General features: G+C 48.4%; 1 protein-coding gene across 1 annotated transcript in view; it reads left to right on the top strand.

Annotated features, from left to right (window-relative positions):
• The window catches only part of ALDH1L1 (aldehyde dehydrogenase 1 family member L1), a 52,001-nt gene extending 31,139 nt beyond the window's left edge, over window positions 1-20,862 (top strand). Inside the window, exons 13-22 of the mRNA XM_090285879.1 lie at window positions 418-488; window positions 3,814-3,919; window positions 5,551-5,638; window positions 8,201-8,294; window positions 10,752-10,851; window positions 12,267-12,365; window positions 14,849-15,014; window positions 17,206-17,311; window positions 18,517-18,716; window positions 20,555-20,862. Coding sequence (XP_090142005.1) covers window positions 418-488; window positions 3,814-3,919; window positions 5,551-5,638; window positions 8,201-8,294; window positions 10,752-10,851; window positions 12,267-12,365; window positions 14,849-15,014; window positions 17,206-17,311; window positions 18,517-18,716; window positions 20,555-20,610 — 1,086 coding nt within the window. The 3' untranslated portion in view covers window positions 20,611-20,862. The remainder of the gene's footprint in view (window positions 1-417; window positions 489-3,813; window positions 3,920-5,550; window positions 5,639-8,200; window positions 8,295-10,751; window positions 10,852-12,266; window positions 12,366-14,848; window positions 15,015-17,205; window positions 17,312-18,516; window positions 18,717-20,554) is intronic.
• Window positions 20,863-23,222: the final 2,360 nt, after the last annotated feature.

The raw sequence follows: 23,222 nt of genomic DNA, 5'->3' as shown, positions 1-23,222 counted from the left end.
TCCATACTGCATCATTACAGAAGGGGTAGTTAACATTATCCCAGGTCTCAGGTATCAGGGTGTCACCTTCTAGGTCATTATCAGAGGTTTGCTGCCGCAGGCAGTGATGGATCATCTCTTCCTCAGGGAGACCCATGACTGCAGAGCTCATGGTGTATCTGTCAGGTCCGGGCTCTGCGCCTCCTGTCCTTTTCAACAGGGCTGAGGAGTTCAGACAATAATGGAGATGGGCTGCCTGCCCCACCCATATCTGAACTCAGATGTCCCTGTTATACATAAGTTGGAAGGTTTGTGTGTCCTACTGATCTGGATAGTGATCCTGCTCTTCCCTGAGCCCCAGGATCAGTCTGGCTGCCCAGGGAGAAGCTGTGAGAAACTAGAGTCTCCTCCCACTGACACCCTCCTTGGTTCTTCCAGGGCTCCACCATCCCCATCAACCAGGCCAGACCCAACCGAAACCTGACCTTGACCAGGAAGGAGCCAATTGGGTGAGTCACAGGACAGGGTGGAGAGTGGCCATATCCCAGGTGCTCTTCAGACAACATGTTTATGGGGCACTGGTACTGTCTTCTGTTTATGTATTTATTGAACACCTACTTATTTGCCAGCTACTGTGTGCCAGACATTTCAGGAGCTGGAGATACAACAAGGATCAAAATTGATAAAAATGTCTATTCTCAGGTTATAAACAACTTCCACTTCCACAGTACCTGTTCTGTGCCAGACACTATTTTAACTACTTTATAAATATAAGTTTTATGTAATCCACACAATAACCCTATATCAGTTGGCATCATGGTGGGAAACACCCCAAAAATTTATCTGCACCCTGACTGCTAATGGCTTAATGGGTTTGGTGTCGTCCCACAATCTGAAAGGTCACCTGGTCACCAGTTCAATTTCCAGTCAGGGTACATGCCTGGGCTGCAGGCCAGGTCTCTTATTGGAGCATGTTCAAGAGGCACCCTATCAATGTTTCTCTTGCACATTGAAGTTTCTCCCTCTCTTTCTCCCTGCCTTCTTCTCTTGCTAAAAAATAAGTAAATAAAATATTTAAAATTTTTTATCTGAAAAGAGTATAATAATCAATATGCTTAAAAATGAAGGACTCTTACACAACCCCAAGGAACAGAAAAACTGTTAGAGAAGAGACAAGAGTAGAGACAGGTGCTCAGTGGAAAGAGACGTGGGGGGAAAGGAAGAGTCTAGTCAGCATAGACAAGACTAAGGACTGGGGAATTGATTTAAACCCAGCAGCAAGAGGCCATATCTCACCATCAGATGGCCCAAAGGCCCAAGGAGAGTGGGCCATGAATATAGGAAAACCCCTCCTTTAGCCCACAGGGAGGGGGTGAGGCTGGGAGTAGGCAATGTACACTCCAGGGCAGAGGTTCTCCAGACCAGGCTAAGCAGCTTAAGCTCCACAGAGAAGTCTCCCTGGCCCTGAGAAAGACAAAAGGCCAGACCTTCCTGATGTTCAGAAGATACTAGAAAATTTATGAAGCCATCCCACTGTTCTCTTAGCATCCTCCGGTGGCTCCCAGTGCACCTAAAATGAAATCGAACTCCTGACTTTGGCTGTCTGCTTGATAGAGGCCTGGTGCTCTTGACTCCATCCCCTGACTGCACTCAGCCATGTTGGCCTCCTCATGGACCCTGTATCCTCTACGCCCATGCTCCCCTCTGAGTATTTGCACCCCAGCCTCCAGTCCCTGGTCATTTAGGTGTCACTTGCGTGGTGACCTTCTCCCCAAGACCAGTGCCCCACGTTAGCCTACTCTGTAGTCTGTAATCTTATTTTATTTTCTGCATGACAGTATGCAAACTGAGGCTGCGATACTCCCAGGGCACACAAAATGTCTTCAGGCAGAGGAGGGAGTGGCTCCAACCAACATGCACCAACCAGCTTCCCTGGCAAGGGCCCCATTGACCACAGGAGTGAGGCCACAACCACCTCACCCCACTCTCAGCTACACACTGGCCCAATATAGAACCCTGGGACAGGCAGGAGTCACCCCATTGCAGTGCCCAGGGAAGTGGAGCACAACAGGGCAGTGGCTGGAAGATGGAGGTTACAACACTAGGGGAACCAAAGCCAGGGGAACCCATTAAGAAAGGCCACCAGGAATAATTGAGACACAGAGGCTGGTGAAAAAGCCTTCTCATGGCAGCTTAGCCAAGGTTGTATTTATCTTGCCCTTGTGCCCCATGTCCTCCTTGGCTTTGACCCCATGCAAGGGCCCACTCTGCAGACCCCCAGTCCCAGGGGCTGCAGCCTTTCCCCTATATTGACACATACAGGGGTTTACTTGAGCTACCATAACAAAGCACTGGGAGGCTCAAACAACACATATTTGTTTTCTCAGCATTGTGGGGGTAGAAGTCCCAAATCAAGGTGTCTTTGTCAGGGTTGGTTCTTTCTAAGGCCATGAGGAAGAATCTGCTCCAGGCCTATCGCCTAGTTTCTGGTGATTCTCTAACAATCTTTGGTGTTGCCTGACTTTATCTTCATGTTCACATGGAGTTCTCCCTGTGTGTGTCTGTCTTTTCACATACATTCTTTTCATAAGGACAACAGTCATATTGAGTTAGTCATCCAACCAGTTCAATAGACCTGATCTTAACTAATTACATCTGCCATGGCCTGATTTCCAAATGAGGTCACATTCTGAGGTCCTGGAATTTGGACTTCAACATATAAATTTTAAAGTTCATGATAATGGGACTTACTTCTCTGACATCTGTTCTGTTTCGGAAACACTACAACACAACTCTCTCTCTTCCTGGTGACCTCACCACTTGCCTGGGAACACCCACTCTGGTCCCTCTACCTGTCTTGTCCCTTTGGGTTTGCTGGGTGTATATGGTATGCGAAAGTGGCTTTTCTAAGCCCTCAGTGTGTCCCCATCCTCACAGGATAGCATGGGGACCCCAAGCCAGCTTCTATCTGCTCAGCCACGGCCTTGCTCTCACTCTGCTCACCCCTACACCCTGTGGCTTCTCACCACCTACTCCCACTGCCTGGGTTCAGCTAAGCAGTTGTTCTTTAGGGAACATTCTCTGATGGTGATGGTACTCGTGAAGATGATGATGGTGATGATGAAAACAGTCACATGGTCAGTGTGGGGCTCTTATGTGCACTAGCTCCTACAGAGGAAAGGGAAAGGCAGGGCCATGTGCCTGCTGCAGGTTCCTCGGGACTGTGGGGTGGCCTCCCCTCCATGGAGATACTGCCCAGCTAGAGGCTTTCTCCTCTCCTGTGTGGTGGTGCTGCACTGGATGCCATGTCTTCATTCAAAGCAGACAAACCTTATCAGACCTCCCAGGCTGACTCCATGTTTTTCTTCTTCTTGGGACTAAGCCCTGGCCTCAAACTTGGGAGAACCCTTTTCCCACGTCCTCTGGTCTACTTGTGTGACCCAGGATCCTGTCACATGTCCTCCCAGCCTGCCATATCACCTGCTAGCTGCCAGTTTTTTATCCATGCCTACCTGCTGTCACCTACCCCACTGCCTGGTGCCATGCCCTGCCAAACTGTGTCCCTAGACTGGTCTCATAACTCCCATCAGAAAATGTCCAGTGTCCCATGCCATCGTGCCCTGGGAAGAGGGGCTCCTGCCAGACTGGATACGCCGTTCCATCAGGGCCTAGAAAGGCAGGCAGAAACTCTCTTCAATGGGACCTTTGGTGCCATATCAGGAAATCTGGCTCTGGAGTAGACAGCAGGCCTAAGAGAGAGGAAGAAGCTGGTAGGTCCACTGTGGGCACCCAAGCTGAGTGGAGAGATGAAGGCCTTCTTCTTTTGCATGGCAGGGTCTGTGGCATTATTATCCCCTGGAACTACCCCCTGATGATGCTGTCTTGGAAGACAGCTGCCTGCCTGGCTGCTGGGAACACAGTGGTGATCAAGCCTACCCAGGTGGGTAAGGCAGGGCCTGCGGGCTTAGAGGTTATGGGAAGCACCCTGTAAGAGAGGAGCCAGGTGACCCACGACCCCCTTTGCCCACACTGGTCCTGGTTTCTCCTCAAGGGATGAAGGGTACTGCTGATGAGAGCCAGCCAGCCTGCTGCGGGCCCCACTCACAGTGGGCAGAGGTAGCATGCAGCATGGCCGGTGCCAACCATAAGTGGGCTCTATGTTCTTTCAGCCAGAGGGCGGCTGCTTCAGGACAACTGTACCTGGTGAGCAGAATCCAGGATTCTCTACAGCCCCAGAACCCTGGATTCAGGGGAGCAGAAACCCTGCTTGCTCAGGCCCCATGCTCTAAAACAGCCCACAGTGGTCTGTTAGTAAAGCTGGTACCATGGTCTCCTATTTGGCCTCAGAGACCAAAGTTATGGAAGAAAATGGAATGATCAGTGGGATTTGTGCATTTGCCACCCCAGCCCCTTACTGAGGAGACATAGAGGTGGGACATCAGGAGCCATTCAACACAGGCCAGGAGGGCATGAACAAGGTCCTCCAGGTGTGAAGACAGCCTCTCCTCTATGAGGCTATCCTTCATCTTTGCACTGACAATAACAACTCCTTCTCTGCCTGCCTCCAGGGGTGTTAGGAACTAATGTGACATCCTCTGAGATGTCACTCTTGACTGTGCACCCAGGAGGTCTCCCACTAACCCAGCTTCTTTGGGGAAATCCCCTCCCCCAAAAGAATAATAACGATAGCTGACATATATAGTATTATAGTGTCTGGAGTTAGGCACCCCTTGAGCATTTTAACATACATAACAAATTAATAGTAATTTACATACATTTGCTTATTTAAGCACCTGAACAACCCTCTGAGACAACCCTTAACCTCTCCCTTTTAATGGGGGGCTATTGTCCCTGGAAGACCCCTCACTAGCTCATTGCCCTTGGAAACACAAACACCCCACTCCCAGGGCCAATACCCCAGAGATATGGTCCTCAGCCTGAGGCCTGGTAGCAGGTGGGGCACAACCTTACCTTGACTAGGACAGTTACCTGGACCAGAAATTTATTCCCTTCTCCAGAGGAGGGCCAGTTGATGGCTGGTCAAGGACAGGGCACTGTCTCCAGCAATGGAACGGTCATCAGAATCTCGGCTAGACCCTGAAACACCATGCCCTCTCTGGGCTGAGGGGCTGCCAGAGCCCAGCAGGTAGGCTGCTAAGGCAGCACCACAGCCAGAGAAGAAGGCCAGTTTTTCTGAGGGGGAAGGGAGTAGGTATGTATCTGCAGCATTCTGAGTGATGTTTTGATAGACAGTCCTCGCTCGGACTCTGCCCTCCCTGAAGGATCAGTGTAAACAGTGACTTGTGCAGGAAGGGACCCAGGCCTGGCTGAGGAGCTGGAGCCCTGCCAGGAGAAGGTGCTAGAAATGTACCTGAGGTTAGCAGGCCCCATCCCCTGATAAGCTGGCTGGGTTGGTGGTACCACTATGGAGAGGCATGAACATGGCTTCCTCCAGGGGCCTTCCTGACACACAGCTACCCCTCCCTGCTTGCTACCTAGACTGCTGGGAGAGGATGCTAGAGCTCCACTTCCCAATCCCTCCAGACCCAGTCTTCTTTCCTGACTCCTTAGGTGACCCCACTCACAGCCTTGAAGTTTGCAGAGCTGACCTTGAAGGCTGGCATTCCCAAGGGTGTGATTAACATCCTCCCAGGATCTGGTAAGAGCTATAAATTGGGACATGGACATCTAGGGGAGCCATGTCTCCAGGGAGTTGGAGATGCAGTTGGTCAAAACAAGGCCTGCTGCATGATGTGCCTTGGCAGGAAGAGCAACCCAGTGTAGAGCCAGTGGGATGGGGAGAAGTGACCCTGAAACCTCATTGAAAAGGAAATCTGAGGGTGAATAGGAATTAGCCATATTTGGGAGCAGGGTGTATGTCGGGCTTGAGGTGAAGTGGCATGGGGTAAGGGGCAAGTTAGGCTCCAAGCATTCCAAACAGGTGGGGCAGCAAATGCCTGGGTTCTGCACACGTGGGCCCCCCTTACCCAGTCTCTCCATGCCTGAGGCCCTCCTGGCCAGGCTGCATCCCTAAGGAAGGTCTTTTGGAGTCTATGATGCTTGGTCACTGCCACCCCCACAGCCAGGCCAGGCAATCCTTGGGTCTCTGCTGGAGACCCTGGGAGAGCTGGAAGTCTGGGTGCCCGCACACATGGTGTCTACCTTGATAGATCGAAAGCCATATGCAGACTGTATGAATTTGTTTGGGCTGTTTAACAAAGTACCACAGACTGTGGGGCTTAAACAACAGACTTTTATTTCTGACAATTCTGGAGGCCCTGCGTCCAAGATCAAAGTGGGAGCGGGGTTGGTTCTTTCTGAGGCTTCTCTCTTGGCTTTCAGATGGCTGTTTTCTTCCTGTGTCTTCACAGGACCTTTTCTCTGTGCATGTCTGTCTAACCTGCTCTTCTCATAAGGACACCAGTCAGACAGGATTAGGGATAATAACCTTAATTGTATCTCATTTGATCTTAGTTATCTCTTTTATTTTAAGTATATTTTTTAAGTATATTTTATTGATTATATTGTTACATATTTTAAGTATATTTTATTGGTTATGTTGTTACAGTTGTCCCAATTTCTTTTCCCTTTGCTTCCCTCTTCCCAGTACCCCCTTTTCCTCCATCAATCCCACCCCACTTAGTTCATATCCATGGGTCATGCATATAAGTTCTTTGGCTTCACCTTTCCTATATTATTCTTAACTTCCCCCTGTCTATTTTGTACCAACCAATTATGCTTCTTAATCTCTGCACCATTTCTCCATTTCTCCCTCTTCCCCTCCCAGCTGATAACCCTCCAAATGATCACCATACCTATGACTGTGTTCCTGCTCTGGTTGTTTGCTTAGTTTGTTTTTGTTTTTATTTTTTAGATTCAATTGTTGATAGTTGTGAGTTTGTTGTCATTTTAATGTTCATAGTTTTGATATTCTTTTTCTTAAGTAAGTCCCTTTAACATTTTATCTAATAATGGCTTGGTGATGATGAACTTCAGCTTTACCTTGTCTGGGAAGCACTTTATCTGCCCTTCCATTCTAAATGATAGCTTTGCTGGATAGAGTAGTCTTGGTTGTAGGTCCTTGCTTTTCATCACCTTGAATACTTCTTGCCAGTGCCTTCTTGCCTATAAAGTTTCTTTTGAGAAATCAGCTCATAGTCTTATAGGCACCCCATTTGTAGGTAACTCTCTGCTTTTCTCTTTCTGCTTTCAAGATTTTCTCTTTATCTTTCACCTTTGGCATTTTAATGATGATGTGTCTTGGTGTGGTCCTTTTTGGGTCTAGCTTGTTTGGGACTGTCTGTGCTTCTTGGACCTTAATTACCTCTTTAAAAACTCTGTCTTTAAATGCAGTCACATCTGAGTCTGTTGTTTAAGCCCCCCCAGCCTGTGGTACTTTGTTAAACAGCCCAAACAAATGCATACAGTTTGCATGTGGCTTTCAATCTATCAAGGGGGGATCAGAGCTTCAACATATGTGTCTGATGCAGAGGTGTAATGGCCACCACAGCAGGAAGATATCTTCAGACTGAAAAATGAAGCAGGCCACTCCATAAAATATAGCAGGGTAATTTACTTAATGGGAAGATAGGGTCAGAGCAGAAGAGATGACTCAACAACTGCACAGATTATTCTCCTCTAATAGACCCCTGTTACTGTACTTGTTTGATAGTATGACTCAGGTACTAAAGACTGACAGGACAAAGAGACAAAGAACATAGTGGTACCAGGGGCAATACATCCCAGTGGTCTTGTGATAGATGATTGTTTATAATTTATACTATTATTACCACTTTGATATTTATCTCGGTTGTCATGACATTACAGATGTTACTAACAAAAAATATTTATGGCTACATTTTAAGGAAAACACATAATCATCATCTAGAAAGCTTTGCTATACTTACTAAAGAGAGGTCAAAGGTCACAGCATGAAACTTAAAAATAAAATGAAATCTAGGACACAGAGATGGAGTTAGTTTTGTTCTCATCTACATCTATACAATATGGATATCGAGGGGATACAATTATGCCCTTAACAAGGAGCAAGACACAGTGAGCCCCAGGAACTGAAAGCATTAAGCACACAGGGCACAACTCAGAGCTCTAGCCTTGGGTAGACATGTGAGGGGTAATGGTGCTCATGCCTCCCCACTCTAGCACCTCAGATGCCACCCTAACTCTCCTCTACCCCCGGCTCTCTGTCTACTCCCATCCACAGGCCCGTTGGTCGGCCAGAGACTCTCAGACCATCCTGATGTGCGGAAGATTGGGTTCACAGGCTCCACAGAGGTGGGAAAGCACATCATGAAAAGGTAGGTGGTTGGAGTGTGGGAGTGAAGCCACCACTGCCACAGAAGCTCTATCTGTGGTCACAGTGTCTGGATCTAGATAGTGCTGTGTGTGAGGTGGATCCTGCTCCTCAAGCTTCCCTGTGCGCAGCAGTTCCTAGAGGCCAGGTTAAGGCAGGTTCTTACTCCAAGTGCGTGACAAATGCTTTGTATGGCCAGTATAGCTGCTCTGTGGAGCTCATCTGGATCAATGAGTTGCTAGAGCTGCTTGTGGCTGCTGAGCACCTGGAGTATAGAGCTGCTCTGAACTAAAATGTGCTGGGAAGTGTAATAGACATCAGATTTTTGGAACTTAACACACAGAGCACCTTATTAATAATTTTTAATTAATTATAAGTTGAAATGAAAATATTTTTTTATTTGGGTTAAATTAAGTGTATTAAAATTAATCTCACCAGGTTCACTTTAGTTTTTCTTTTTTCTTTTTAAAATGTGGCTACTAAAAATAAATTGCCACTGCATACATGGCTAGCATTTGAGGCTTCTGTTCTTTTGTAATAGATGGCACTCATCTAGGACATCATCGAATCTCTAGTTCCTTGGACTTTGGCCTTAAATCAATGTGGTTGTGTTTTGGGCCCTGTCACTAACTCACGATATGACTTGTCCAACCCCCAAACATTCCAGGCCTCAGTTTCTTCACCAGTTAAATGAAAGTGTTTTATAGGCTCAGTGATTCTGGACTGTGTAGTGGATGAGCTTGGAATGGTACCAAGGGCCATATCCCAGGGAAGCAGCTCATAATTGGCTGCCCCAAGACAATCACCAGATGCCTAAATCCCACCTCACCGAAGCTGAATTTCTGGGGTGGGTTTCATGGACCCACACTTTGATGGGTGCAAACAGATAGTAGCTGAGGGTTCTTTTGAACTCACTGACATGAAGGATCTCTAAGGACACATGACCACCCATTTCTGCCTCTTTTCCGAGGGTCACATATGTGGGGAGTCCAGCTGCATCATGACAATCCACAGGGAGAAAGGCTTCTCTTATATTAAAACAATGTCTCCTTGTTGGAGCTCCTAATACAAATCATTGCTCTCTCTCCCTGGGACAATTCTGAAACCCCTTACCCCACAACTTCACAGGCCTCTCTGTGTCCTACAAGGTGGGGTTCATGCGCCTCAGCCCTGCACATGCTTTTTGTGAGCCAGACTGGACCATGTTCCCATTCTCTTATTAGAGATTAGCACCACGCTTGTGCTAATCACAATGGCCTTATGTAACATCCACTTTTGGGTCAGGAGCCATGGCCAATGTGGCTGGTGGATCATGTTTTTCAGGTCAGTAGAGACTGATGTCACAGCCTCTAAGTCCACCAGGTGGGGCTGCTCTGATTCATTTTGAGTGTAGCGGAGCAAGCCTCAGTATTGAAGAGAAGGAGGTTGGAGACTGAGGAACTGATGGATGGACAGACAGATGGATGACAAAGCTGGGGAGGTAACTGCAACTAGTCATAGCAGCTTATTTACCTCTTCTGATTCAAAAGCTGGCCAGCCTCGTCTGTGGTGTATAGGTAACAGTCACATCTGAACACGTGTGCACAAAGTGCAGAGGGAGGACTCTGGAAATGTCCACTCTAAGAACTCCAAGAACGTTTGGGTGGGCAGCATCCCATGGCTCTGCAGCTGCTGTCTTCCTGGGATCCTCTCCAAGCCCTTGTGGCTGGTTTCTGAAACACGGGAGTCCTTCTGCAATCACCCCTGAGCAAGGAGCCCCATGCCTCATGCTTCACTGGTCCAGTCTGCTGAATGTTCCTTTGAAGACAATATCAATAAATCCATTTCATGTCCACCAATGCAGTGTGCACAGGATCCCCAGCTACCCTTCTTGCACCCATCAGTAAAAACCTGAGGTGTAAAGCCCCTGTAGTACTTGAGCTGCCCCAACTGGGGAATAGTTCTGTTTTATTTGTTTGACATTTATCAAACACCAGTGGCATGACTAGACAAATGCCTGTCCACTTTGGTGGGATTTAAGCTCTGATGGATGGGGTCAGACAACTGTACTATGATGCATGGAAGCTTGGATTTTATATGGGGTTGTCAGGGCAGGCACTTTAACAAGACGCTTTTGGAATAGAGGCCTGAAGGAAGTGAGGGATGAGCTTTAGGGACATCTGAAGAAGGAGTGAACAAAAGGGGAGGCAGTGAGAGCAAGGTTCTGAGGTCAGCATGGACTTGAGTGTTGGAGGTGGAGGAAGCACAGTGGAAAGCCAGTGAGCAAGGGGATGTGGCAGGGCATAGTTGGCCTGTGTAGGGTGGGGAAAGGTACTGGACCTGGTCTCACATGGGGCTCCCTCCAACCCTCTGCTTGCTCTTTCAAGTAAAGCATGCTTTGGAGTTGCCCTTGGCTCCCTCCACCTAGAGCCCCTGTGTACCCATCTGCCATGGACCCAACCCCACCAACATTTTCTTTCAGCTGTGCCCTGAGTAACGTGAAGAAGGTGTCCCTGGAGCTAGGTGGGAAGTCACCTCTTATCATCTTCGCTGACTGTGACCTCAGCAAAGCTGTACAGATGGTGAGGGCTGGCCTACAGGGGGCGGGGGGCAGGGCATGAGTAGAAGGTGGAGGGAGGAAGATTTTTCTGATTCTACAGTCAGACTCACACATTTAATCTAAACTGTAGTGTCACCATAAGCATAGACTGGTAGGAAGAGACTTGGGGACCAGAAATGACATGTGCCCTCCAAAATCAATTTTCCAGAAAGTTTCTTAACTGTAAGTGTAACTGGAATCAGCTTTATGCATTGGGAAACATGCTGAAATCAGCACAGCAACCTTTCCTATCTTAGGAAGGCAAAGCAGAACAAACCCTGGGCACTTGGGTACAACCCTGCTGACAGCAATTCCCACTCCCAACCTTTGGTTGTGGCTGTGTCCATACTTGCCCACCTCTGCCAGTGACCCACTGAGCTGCCTTAGGCAAGTTACTTAACCTTTCTGGGCCACCTGTATGATGACGAGAACAGTATACCTACCTCCTGTGGTTATCACAAGGATTAAACAAGCTAGTATGTCTGAAAGACTTAGAATGGTAACCTCATGTAGCACATGCTATGTATCAGTTCTTTTTACATTAGTATTGTCATTGTCATTGTTATGCCTCTGGCTGAACAATAAGGCCCTATTCAGCCAGGTGCACAGATATGCCTTCACCCCATCTAAGTCCCACTGTGCCTTGGAAGGTGATACGGCACTCAACACAGACGTGAAAAGGAGTCCAGCCTCACTAGATGGGGAAACTGAGGGAGGCCAGTCCATCAGCCCAAGGATCTTGCTTCTGGTCTGAAGCTGACATACTGGGCCAGAGGCCCAGGCCATGCTGCCAGGAAGTACAGTCCAGCTTTCAAGAGAGCTGAGCAGCCCGCCTGTCACTCCTCCCCTGGTCCCCCACATGAGGCTTCCCAGGTCCAGAAAGTAGGCTTCCTTGATGGTGTGTGCACATTTATTCTGGACTCCTCCAAGGAGTTCCCTCAGGCCTGGCTGACAACCCACCCTGTCTTAAGATGGGCTGGATTCCTGCCTTTGCCTGCCTGCCTTTGCCTACCCTCTGTTGCCTTTTCCATGCTAACAGACCCTCCAAGCTCAACTCCAATGGTGTGGGCTCTGACTCCTTGAGTTACTCCAGGAAACCCATCCAGCATTCAGGGTCTCCAGACTCATTCCACTTTACTTTCTCTTCTCCACTCTCTGTAATATGCACACAAACCTTGTTCCCGAGGTGCACGTCACCTTTTGCCTCTCTTCTTGCTTTGACTAAGGAATAAGTAGAGTGCATGTGTCCAGTACTGGCTGGGCCTGGCCACCTTAGGAGGTCAGGGCATGTGCGTTCCTCCCCTTTTCTTTATGGAGAGGGTACTGGAGTCTAGTGGGATTGGGGAGTTGGCACCCCAGAAGTAGCAGTAATTCAGCCTTCTTGTCCATTTGCCAAAGGGAATGAGCTCCGTCTTCTTCAACAAAGGTGAGAACTGCATTGCAGCGGGCCGGCTCTTCATAGAGGACTCCATACATGACCAGTTCGTGCAGAAGGTGGTGAGTTCTGCCACAGGGTCTTGGAGCAGGTGCACTGGTGCCGTCACCTAGGCTGGTGCACTGGGCCAGGTGGAGTTGGGCACAACTCATCTGGGGCAGGGAACCTTCATGGGGAGCTGTATCATGTCTTCACTGGATTTTATTATTTTAGTAAGAAATGGAAATTCCTAAAATTGACATAACCGAAAAAGGTTTACTTAGATTTTATCTTAGGTTGGCTCCATAGCAGTGGAGCCTGAGCCAGGAATTAATGTGGCTTACAAAAGGTGAGTGCTCACATGAAACCTGGAAGGTGCCAAGGTCCAGCTGAGAACAAGGACTGAGGACATGGTCTCAGGTAACCTCCAGATATGGCCTGACCCACAGACAGGAGCTTGGGAACACAAATGGTACCACTCAGGTGTACCTCTGGAATCGAAGGGCCAGGCTTTTGTCTCCTATTGACTGTGGCTTGTCCACCGTCTGGAAGAGGGCAGTTCTGGTCAGCTCCTGGGACCTAACAGAAGACACCTCTCACAGCCACTGAGAAGTGGGTACCCACAGGTTAAGGGATAGGGATGGGATGCTGAAAGCATCTCCTCCATTCTTACAACATAGATACAGAAAAGAAAATCACTCTTTCTCCACAAATTCTGTTGGAACAGGCTATAGTGAAGGATGTAGGTTTGTGTGACTGGGTCTGGTCCATTCTGATCTGGCATATCAGGGTTTGGGGAAATCTGGTTGACTCAGCTTCAGCCAAGAATCCCTGCCCCCACAAGCTGTGGAGAGAATAATCTAATCCCAATGAATATGAAAGGCGGTGCTGGGGATACATCCTCTGTGTGCAGGTTTAAACAAACTGTATTTAGGAAGTGAGGAAAAATGAGAGTAGGGCTGGGGACAGGGTGGGACTGCTATTAAGGAGGAGTTCCTGGAAAAGATTTTGAATGATGGGTAAAAATATAAAAGGCAGTGAAGAAAGGAACAGATTCTCTAAAAGGGAGTGTAATAGTTTTGCCATGTAACAAAACTAGTTGCTTGAGATAAAAAAAAAAACCTGCTCACGTAGCGCATAATCCTGTGGATTGATGGTGTGGACACCAGCCCAGCTTCCTCTGAGCTTGCTTACACATCTGTGGTGAATCGTGAGATCAGTTGGTGCAATTGGTAGCTCTGTTGGATGGCTCATTTTTGTCCTTACGGTCCTTCATTCCAGTTTGTGCTCCAGTAGGTGCAGGTTCCGCAGCAGGACTCTCAAGAGTGAGAGTGGAATTTTAGAGGCCTCTTGGAGCTCATTCAGCTCCACTGGGGAGGGCAAGGCTCAGCTTCCCAAATGTAGAGATTGAGTTATGCATCCAGCAGACTCAGCAAGATTGCTCTTGGTGTCCTGGGGGGACAGGAGCAGTTGGGTGGCTAGGCAGTAGCACAGTGGGGACTTGGTCCCAGTTTGGGGAGACTTCAGGACAATCAGAGGATCTAAGGGGCCCAGGTGGGAGGGTGGGGGTTGGGAGGTTTGAGCACCTCCTGAATATTAGTAAGCCTGGCTAGGAATGTGAAGTGGCCCTGGACACAGAAGAGGAGGCCAGTCAAGCCTGACCTCAAAAAGGATACAGGGAAGACAGAAATGCCATTGTTTGGTCTTAGGAAACCAAGGAAGGAGCTGGAGAGAGAGGTGACAAAAATGGGAAGGTCTGACTTTAACCTGGAGCCCTGAATAGCTGGTGTCTGCCCCACCCTCTTTGAATGCTGGTTATATTCAATTGAGTTCCTTTTCCTATCACAGCATCACACACCCTGATCTTTTCTGACTCTCCCTATTCCAGCCCCAGAATTGTCATCTGGCACACTCCTTAAAGAGACCCAGGCGATCTCTGGACAGCAAAGCCTAGACTTACTTGTATGTTGGCCAAGGCAACAGAGAAGGCTTCCTGGAGGAGGGGGCCTTCAAGTTGGGTTCTGAAGCAGGCAGAAGTGGTGGCAAGCATGGGTGGACTCAGGGCCCAGGTATCTTTCTTCCACTCAGTGTCTGTCCTACCTTGTCCCCAGGGTATTACAGTAGGATCCATGTTTCCCCATCGCATCCCCATCCCATATCCTGGAGTCCTGGGCTAAGCCTTCCTTCAGCTTCTTAGTTTGTTAAGCTAGGTGCAGTTCCAGTATAGAGACACACTCTGTACTGCCCCACCCTTGCTTCCCCCACTCACAGGCTCACCTGCCTCTATTTTTCATTCACCTATATCCCTGCACAAGTATGTTTCCCAGCTCATCTGACACTAGGCTTGGGTTTCCTTATGCCATAGCATACATAATGAGTTTCATCCTAGAAAGCAGGTTGGGAACAAAAATATGGAATGCACTAAGTGCCAGAAACTGGCGTGTCAACTTTCTTCGAGGACCAGTGGTTGGTCACTGAAAATGCAAACATGGAAGGGGGTGAGATGATGAGCAAAGTCAGAAATTTTGGCACCTGAGTGAAACCTGACTGGGAGACTTTTCTTCAGGTAGAAGAGGTGAGGAAGATGAAGATTGGCAACCCTCTTGACCGAGACACCAACCACGGGCCGCAGAATAACCAAGCCCACCTACAAAAGCTGATTGAGTATTGCCAGCGCGGTGTGAAGGAAGGAGCCACACTGGTCTGTGGTGGGAAACAAGTCCCTCGGCCAGGTCAGTCAGAGCACTCCTGGCCCACTTGGGCAAACTGAGGCAGCAGGTAGCATAGCGTATGGTTTTCTGCCCAGGACTAACTGGAGGTATCTGAAGACCAGTTATATGTGCAGTCAGGCTCCCAGGTCTCAGGCCCCATCCAAAATCTAGGATGGGGTAACATTGGCTATTTAGATACCTGTCAGACCACGTGTGGGACTGGCAAGGTGAAGGCACCAGAGCTGAAAGCATAGTCAGTACTGGTTTAATCTATATTGTAGTGGACTCTGACTTGCCGCTAACATCACTGCATCTTCGACATTTTTCCTTCCCATGGGTTCCATGGCCCTGCATTTCATGGTTTTTCTATCTTTGGCCATTACTTCCTCACAGTTGCTCTTTGCTGGAAACTCCCTTGCCACCTGTCCCTTAAATGTCTATATATCCCCAGGTCTGTCCTGAGTTTTAAGCACTTTTCATGTTAGACACTTTCCCTAGAAGATCTCAGTCTCTGCAGTGGCTTATACCCTCCCAAATATCTGTCTCCAGGCTCCTCCTCACTCAGAACTCCTGACCACCTGAACACCTCCACCAACCTGACCCCCAGGTCCTTCAAACTCAAAGGGTACCAAATCCATCACATCATCGTAGGGTCCCCAGACCCAACCTGACCCTAGACACATGCACCTCCATCTCTAGAATCTTCCATTTGATCAAGTTAGCAGAGCCAGAAGAGGCAGAGCCACAGGTGTAGACTATTTGAGCTGCTTCCCCATTAGACTGCCTGCTCGTGTTGGACAGGAGCCATGTGTCTCCACTACATCATTAGGTCCTTCATGTCAGCACTAAGCCTACACCAAGCCTGAGTTAATTTGATGGACTGAAGGAGAGAAGGAAAGAATGAATTCTTGACTCTTGTCTTTTCTTGACCTCCTACTTTTAATTAATTTAATTAAATGACCTTACATCTAGATGTCTTTCTTGCCTCTCCTGTATCCTTGCCACCATCAGGCTGACTGCATTTCATCTTGCCTGGATCATTGCTGTGGCTTCCTGCAGGATCTCTTGAACTCTGCTAACAATTACTTATGCAACTGCCAGGGATCAGGATATGCCTCCACCGATGTTGGAACATCTCCACAGTGACCCATTCTCCTGCAGTGGCAAACTCAAATTTCTCAACTGCCCACCTAGTCTCATGATCTGTGTCTAATTGCTTGCCCTTGGCCTATGCTCTGGCTATGCTTAACTCTCCCTCTGAACATGTCTTGCATTTGCATATTCTCTGTGCATTTGCTACTCCTCTGCTTAGTGAACACCTTCCCATTTTCCCCACCTGGTGAACTCATTATCCAGCTTAAATGACAGCCAGGCCCAGGCCATTGCTGTGTCACAAGCACTCCTGGGCACCTCATACCTTGACAGAGTTTTAGAATCACTGTACTGCCACTGTTTACCTACATTTTTCCTGTCCCCACTCTACTAGGAATTTCATGAGGCCAGAGTTCAGAGGTTGATAGGAGAGAGAGACATGAAAGCACTGTTCAAAGAGCAGTTTGGGGGCATAGCACCTCGGGACCATGAACAGTGGGTAATCTTCACCACCACCACCACCTGACCTGAATAGCAAGAGGATGGAGCAGAATTCCTGGGACCTAAGCAGGTGGTGGATCCATGTTCACAGAAGAGCAGGAGGCTGTATCTAAGCCAAGTACACTTACCCCTGCACCCAGGGAGTCAGTGGCCACATCGCAGTACCAAGAAAGAGAAGGGAGGCCAGCCCTGGGAGGTCTTGTCCATCAGGACCAGTGTCCAAAGCCTCACCACTATCCTGGCCACTTCACAGGGGCCAATAGAAAGACACCTGGAAGGCTGCACTAGCCAAAGAATCAGATATGTTTTCAGATTAAAGGTCACTAGGAAAACACAAGTCTTTGTGACAGTCTTGAGCTTTGGTGCTGGCCTTGGACAAACTCTAAGCCTTATTTTCCTCAGCAGTATTTAGTTGAAAGGGTTGTGACGTTCAGGTGAACTCACATGTTTGGGACAGGAAAGCCCCCCACAGAATGGCATCCACCGTACAAATATCACAGATTGCGTTGCTGGAGTGGAATGTACATGCAGGGGCTAGTGGGACCCAGCCTGGATGGTGAGAGGCTAGACTACTGGAGGAGGGCATCCCCCATGCCATGGACCTCTGTCTCCCCAACAGGTTTCTTTTTCGAGCCAACTGTTTTCACAGATGTGGAGGACTACATGTTCATAGCCAAGGAAGAGTCTTTTGGACCTGTCATGATCATCTCTCGGTTTGCCAGTGGGTAGGGAATCTGCTTATGTCTCTCAAGAGACTGATTTTTTGCCATGCATTACAGAGTTCTTCACATGTGGGGTCAGGAGGAGAACTCAGACACATTCAGGGCTGTGGATGCAGCCTGGCAGTCTGCTGAATCCTTGTCAACTACTGAATTGGGGAGAGCCCCAGGGGACTGGCAGGGCTTTGGGTCCCAATGTGAGCATTCTCTGAGCCTTTGGATGTCTCTCATAGTGTGTTGGTCTGTGTCCTAATTATCTACTGCTGTGACTAAAACATCCCAAAACTCAGTGACTTGGAATGGCAACAGCTATTTATTTCATTTATGAATCTGCAATTTGATTAGGATTTGATGGGGCTGACCACCTCTGCTCTGTACCACATCTGGGCCTCAGCAGCAATGCCTGGAGTGGTTTTCCTTGAGTGGTCTCTGGGCCCCCCTACAGGTACCCACCCGCACCATGGCAGCCTCAGGACCTCTGCTCCAGACGTGGTTCCCACACAGAGGCAAGATTCAAGGATCCTCAAGATCCACTGATCAGCCTCAGAAATCCCAGAATCTAACTTTCACCATGCCCTATTGGCCCAGCAAGTGACTAAGACCATCCTGGTTTAAAGGGAGAGGATTGGACTCTGTGGCCATATTTGAATTACCACAAGTTCTTTTATTATTATTTTTAAGAACAGAGCCTTTGAACATGCTATAAAATGGCACCTTCTCCTAATACACTGTACTTCCAATTGTCAAAAAATTATCACATTCTGATTATATTAGAATAAGATGCTTTTCTGCCATCCACCAAGAAAATATTGTGCTAAATCTTCAAGGGACACCTCAACATGGCTCACTGGGGAATACCCAATACATGTGCACTTCCATGTGTGGTGGGGGCCCCACCTACCTCCTTTGGGATCCTGTCCCACTGTCTGTAAAGTGAGGGGCTCACCTTTGATGACCTGAAGGGTCTTTGTGGCTGACTGTGTGCAAATTTGACTCTGCTCTTCCTCCTCTCTTTAACGTTGTCCTTTTCTCTCTGTTGTTCTGTCTCCTCCAGTCTTGCTGTAGGCCTGACATGTTTCTCCTCAGGAGGTCCTGAGTGGTGGGGATCTTGGAGTGGGGTGGGCCCCCTTTGGGGGAGAGGATGCAGGTCTCCATGAATCCCATATCCCCCAACATTCCTTCACCAAGTTCTTCCTGGATTTTCCCTGCAGTGACGTGGACACTGTGCTCTCTCGAGCCAATGCCACAGAATTTGGCCTGGCCTCTGGTGTCTTCACCAGGGATATCAGCAAGGCCCTGTATGTCAGTGAGAAGCTGGAAGCAGGCACCGTGTTTATCAACACATACAACAAGACCGATGTGGCTGCTCCCTTCGGAGGGTTCAAGCAGTCTGGATTTGGCAAAGACTTAGGTAACTTAATCCTAAACATCTGTTAGAGGGTGCTTGGTTCCAGGCCCTGTCCCAGGGATGTAACATTGAAAAGATGGCTGGTGGTGCTCACTTCTTATTGAGAAGGGGCAAGTTGTAATTAAGGCAATAAACAAGATCCTTCTGGAAAGTGAAGAGTGCTGAAAAGCAGACAAGACAAAGTAATCTGAGCAAGGAGTCTGGGAGGGTGACTTCAGCCAGGGATCATGGAGGGCCTTTCTGAGGAGTTAGAACTTTCCCTAAGACCCCAGTGGTGGGAGAAGCTAGCCATAAAGACCTGAGGATGTGTGTTCCCGGAAGATGGGATGGAAAGTCCTGAGGGAACCAGCTTTGACCTTGGAGCTGGTATGGGCCCAGGATAGGTAGGATAGGAAGAGAGCAGGCCCAAGAGGCAGGCAGGAGCCAGATTGAGGGACCCGGTGGCCACAGTCAGGCCTCAGGCTTCATCCTCAGAGAGAGGGGAACCCAAGGGCCAAGTGTTCCCACTGTAACAGTGTGAGTCTCTAGTGTAGAGACAAGGTCACCTATGTGGCAAGCCAAATGCAAACCCAGCCTGACCTGCCTGCTGGGAAAGTGGAGTTCTGCTCCAACACTCACTCCTCTCTCCCTGAGCTGCTATGTGACTTAGAATGAGTCCTACTCCCCTAGTCCTGCCACTCCAGAAACCAGCAGCTAGGGACAAGCTCCAGTTGGGAATCAGCTCTGATGCCAAGCTTGGCAGGGAGCAAAAAGGTATGAGAACAGCACATTGTCTCTTAGAAGCCTCTATCCTTTCAGGCCTCCCCTGCCCAGCTCATGGTCCTCATGGGGGTTCAAGCTAAGGCTGAAACCAAAGGGCAGTCACTGTTTTATTTCTTCTTCCTTCCATCTTTCAAACTTTGAGGAAAGGTCCAAGGGCTCTTATGAAAGGAACCCAACAATACCCCCCAAATCCTGACTGTCTACAAACACTGCATGCAGAAGCAGGATGCACACATTCACACACATGCACACCTGCATACACATGCATGCTGCACACGTCTGTCCCCCTGTGTCCTCGCCTCCTGTGTGCTACCTTTCTGGTGTCCTCCAATAAAATCCTAGAGGACCATCATCATCCAAGGAGGACGCAGGTACCCAGGATATGATCGCTGTCACTTATGAGTCTGCCCTGAGTTCCCCTAGACCCTCCTCCCTCTGTTCCGTGTGTCCTGCGCTCACAGTCCAGGCCTTCCAAATATCGCACCAGGGATGGGCAAGAGAGCTCAGTGGGCCTCAGCTGGTGGTGGTGAGAACAGGGTGAGCAGCTGCACCAGGGAAGCACGGCTCTTGGAGCCAGCCTTAGCAGGCAGCGGGGTTGCTAAGCAGCCACGGCCCCTCCTGCTGGTTGTGGGACTGAAACATACCAGTCATACAGCATAACCAAGTTCCAGGAACCCCAGGGACCCTGTGAGGCACCCCTTTTCCCAGTCACAATCTCATCTGGAATTAGCTGGCAGGCAGCAGCCGGCAGCAGCTGGAACATCTGGGTAACAAGTAGGCACCAAGAGAGCCTCAGCTGCTCTGGAGCTGATAAGGCTGCTCTCCCTTAAGTGGAGGTGGTTGGAACTGGGGAAATCTCAGGGACGGTGCTCTCAGATTGCTTCTGTATTCCAATGCCTGTTGGAATCTTGGGCCCCCAACTCACTGATTGATGATGGACCCCCCTGGGTATCAGTTTCTCACCTGTGACTGGGGCTTAGTCAGTTGACTTCACTTGCTCACTGCAGGGGCCCATGAGATAATATGAGTGCAGGAGCTGCTATGATGATGATAGTTCAACAGTATGTACTGTCTTGCAGGAGAGGCAGCACTGAATGAGTACCTGAGGGTCAAGACAGTCACTTTTGAGTACTGAAGAAAGGTCTTGTGAGAAAAAAGCCTCCGTCTCACCTTCTACAACTTGACCTGCCCCCTCTGGCAACCTGATTGTCCTTCTCATCCCTGCCTGGGTACACAGCACCTCCACCTAAAGTGGCCAGTGGAAGCCTCCTGCCTGCAATCCCTGTCCCTGTCTGGGACCAGAACCCCAACCCTGATCCAATCAGAGCAACATTAAGCTGGGTGAGAAAGTGGCCCAGGGGGGAATAAAGGTTCTGATCAGCAGTCACCAGCACACTGTGTCTTTCCTGCCCATTTGGGTGTGCCCTGGATGGCCCTGCAAGTCCTGGCACACAAGAGAGGTTTCAGGGCCCTGGAGAACCAGCTGCCCTAGGGAGAGACACAGAAATGAGAAGCGGGAGTGTCAGCTCCAGCCTCAGAAAGTGAGTGCTGAAGAGGAGTTAAGAGTTCAAGAGCTTTGTGGGGGTAATCTCCCCAACTCCCCCTCTACTGACAGAGACACTAAAGGGAGGAAGCAGGAAGGGCTGAAGAAGCTCAGACTGTGATGCAGCCCAGCCCCATCAGCAAATGTGGCCTATTGTGGGAGCTTCCCCAGGGCAAAAAAAGGCTTCAGCTGACCACTGATCAGAGGACACTGCAGTGGGAGGCTGCCCCTGGATTACCATGGGGCCATTGCCTCAGACTGGCATTTCAGACTAGAGCAATGCTCAAAGGGGTTGTGGACCTGCCTTAACACAGAAAAGTCCCACATATTTCTTTTCCTGGGTCCACATTGTTTTGCCTCAAACACCTCTAGAGCCAGGGCAAAAACAGCAGAATTCAGGCTAATGCAGCTGGCCTCAGCTGGTCCTTTCACGCTCCTTCCAGTGTGAAGCATTTGGACGGTCAGCCATTCGCAGCAGAAGAGCAGGCAACACCTTGAGGTCAGGCCTATCTAAACCCAAATCGAGCCAAGAAAAACTTTCCTCCCCTCTTGGTTTTAGCCAGGGTACCCACTATAGTTATACTTGAGACCTCTTGTTTAGATGTGCAAGACTAGGCTCCTAGTTCTCCCTCTTCAAGTTTTCCTGAAACTATAAAGTATAATAAAATAGAACCGCAGGCATGGAAACATGGAACAGACTGAAAGTGACCAGAGGGAAGGGGGGAGAGGGATAACGGTGGAAAGAAGGGGCAGGGACTAGACAGAGAACATGTATGAATGATCCGCGGACATGACAAACAGTGTGGGGATTGACTGAGGGAGCAGGGGATGAAATGGGCAGAGGAGGGCAAAGGGGGAAATATTGGGACAACTATAATAGAATAACAATAAAAAATCATTTAATAAAAAAAAGAAAACCACCCAGTCATTCCCTTCTATGTATTTCTCGCCTGTGTGACTTTTTTACTTTTACAGACTACTCGACTTTTGATACTTCTGGTCACAAAATGTATTTTTTTCCACATCTGGCAATTTGCTGCAACACCAACTGAGTTCCCTATGATTTACTCATTTCTGATGCTATATAATTAGAGATAGCATCAGATCCTACACATTAAGGCTCGGTCCCACAAGACTGCTTCCACTCCATTTCAGATATCAATCTGAAGATGTCAATTAGTAGGTCCCCAGGTTATCTCCAACTTTTATTCAATTTAGCTATAAATTGAAAGTTCCCATGACCTTCTCTTTAGGTTCAATTAATTTGCTAGAGCAGTTCACAGAACTCAGGGAAACACTTATGTTTACCAGCTTATTACATAATAATGAATATAGTAAGGATACAGATGGACAGCCAGATGAAGAGATACATAGGGTGAGGTCTGGGCAAGTCCTGAGTACAGGAACTTCTGTCCAAGTGTTGCCAACCTAGAATCTCTCTGAACCCTGTACTACAAATTTTATGGAGGCTTTCTCAAGTAGGCTCAATCTATTATTAACTCAATTTCCAGTCCCTTTCCACTCTCTGGAGAAGTGGGGGTAGGGCTAAAAATTCCAAGCTTTTAATCAAGGATTGGTCTTTTTGAGTGACCAGCCCTCATCCAGGAGCAATCTGTGAGCCCACTCAGAGTCACCTCATTAAAACAAAAGATGCTCCTATTATTCTATCACTTAGAAAACTACAAGGGTTTCAGTTCTGTGCCTGGAACAAGGGGCAGAGAACAATATATATATTTTCTATTATTTCACAGGAAGAATTGTAAGGTTGTTAGCTATTTCCCATTTTCTTTGTCTCCTCCTTTCTTATGTCATATAATAACAACTTTCTGTGTGACTGACTGAAGCACAGGACAGCCTGGGGGAAAGCTAAACCAGCCCTGGCTTATCCAGCATGACAAAGGGGAATGTGAGGGACAGGCCCCAGGTGATCTTGAAACACCTTTGTCATTATCAGAGACCAAATTTCATTCCTTGAAATTATACTGTTTCATATATAAATTTGATATTATAGATTTAATACAAAAAGCAGATAATCCATGGAGCAGTCAGTCATCTTTTAACTGAAACATTGGACTAGTAGGAGCATCTCTTTTTAAGCACTCATTCATTCATTCACTGGTTTTCTTGTTCAAGAGAGGTGATTCAATGCAATGGAAAGTTTCATCTTTAGTCTCTGTCAGAACAGAGTTTGAATCCTAGCTCTG

The sequence above is a fragment of the Furipterus horrens genome, unplaced genomic scaffold (genome assembly GCF_987537825.1).
Source record: "Furipterus horrens unplaced genomic scaffold, mFurHor1.1.pri manual_scaffold_8, whole genome shotgun sequence".
NCBI classification, from domain to species: Eukaryota; Metazoa; Chordata; class Mammalia; order Chiroptera; family Furipteridae; genus Furipterus; species Furipterus horrens.
This window is presented reverse-complemented; position numbering and strand designations above follow the sequence as displayed.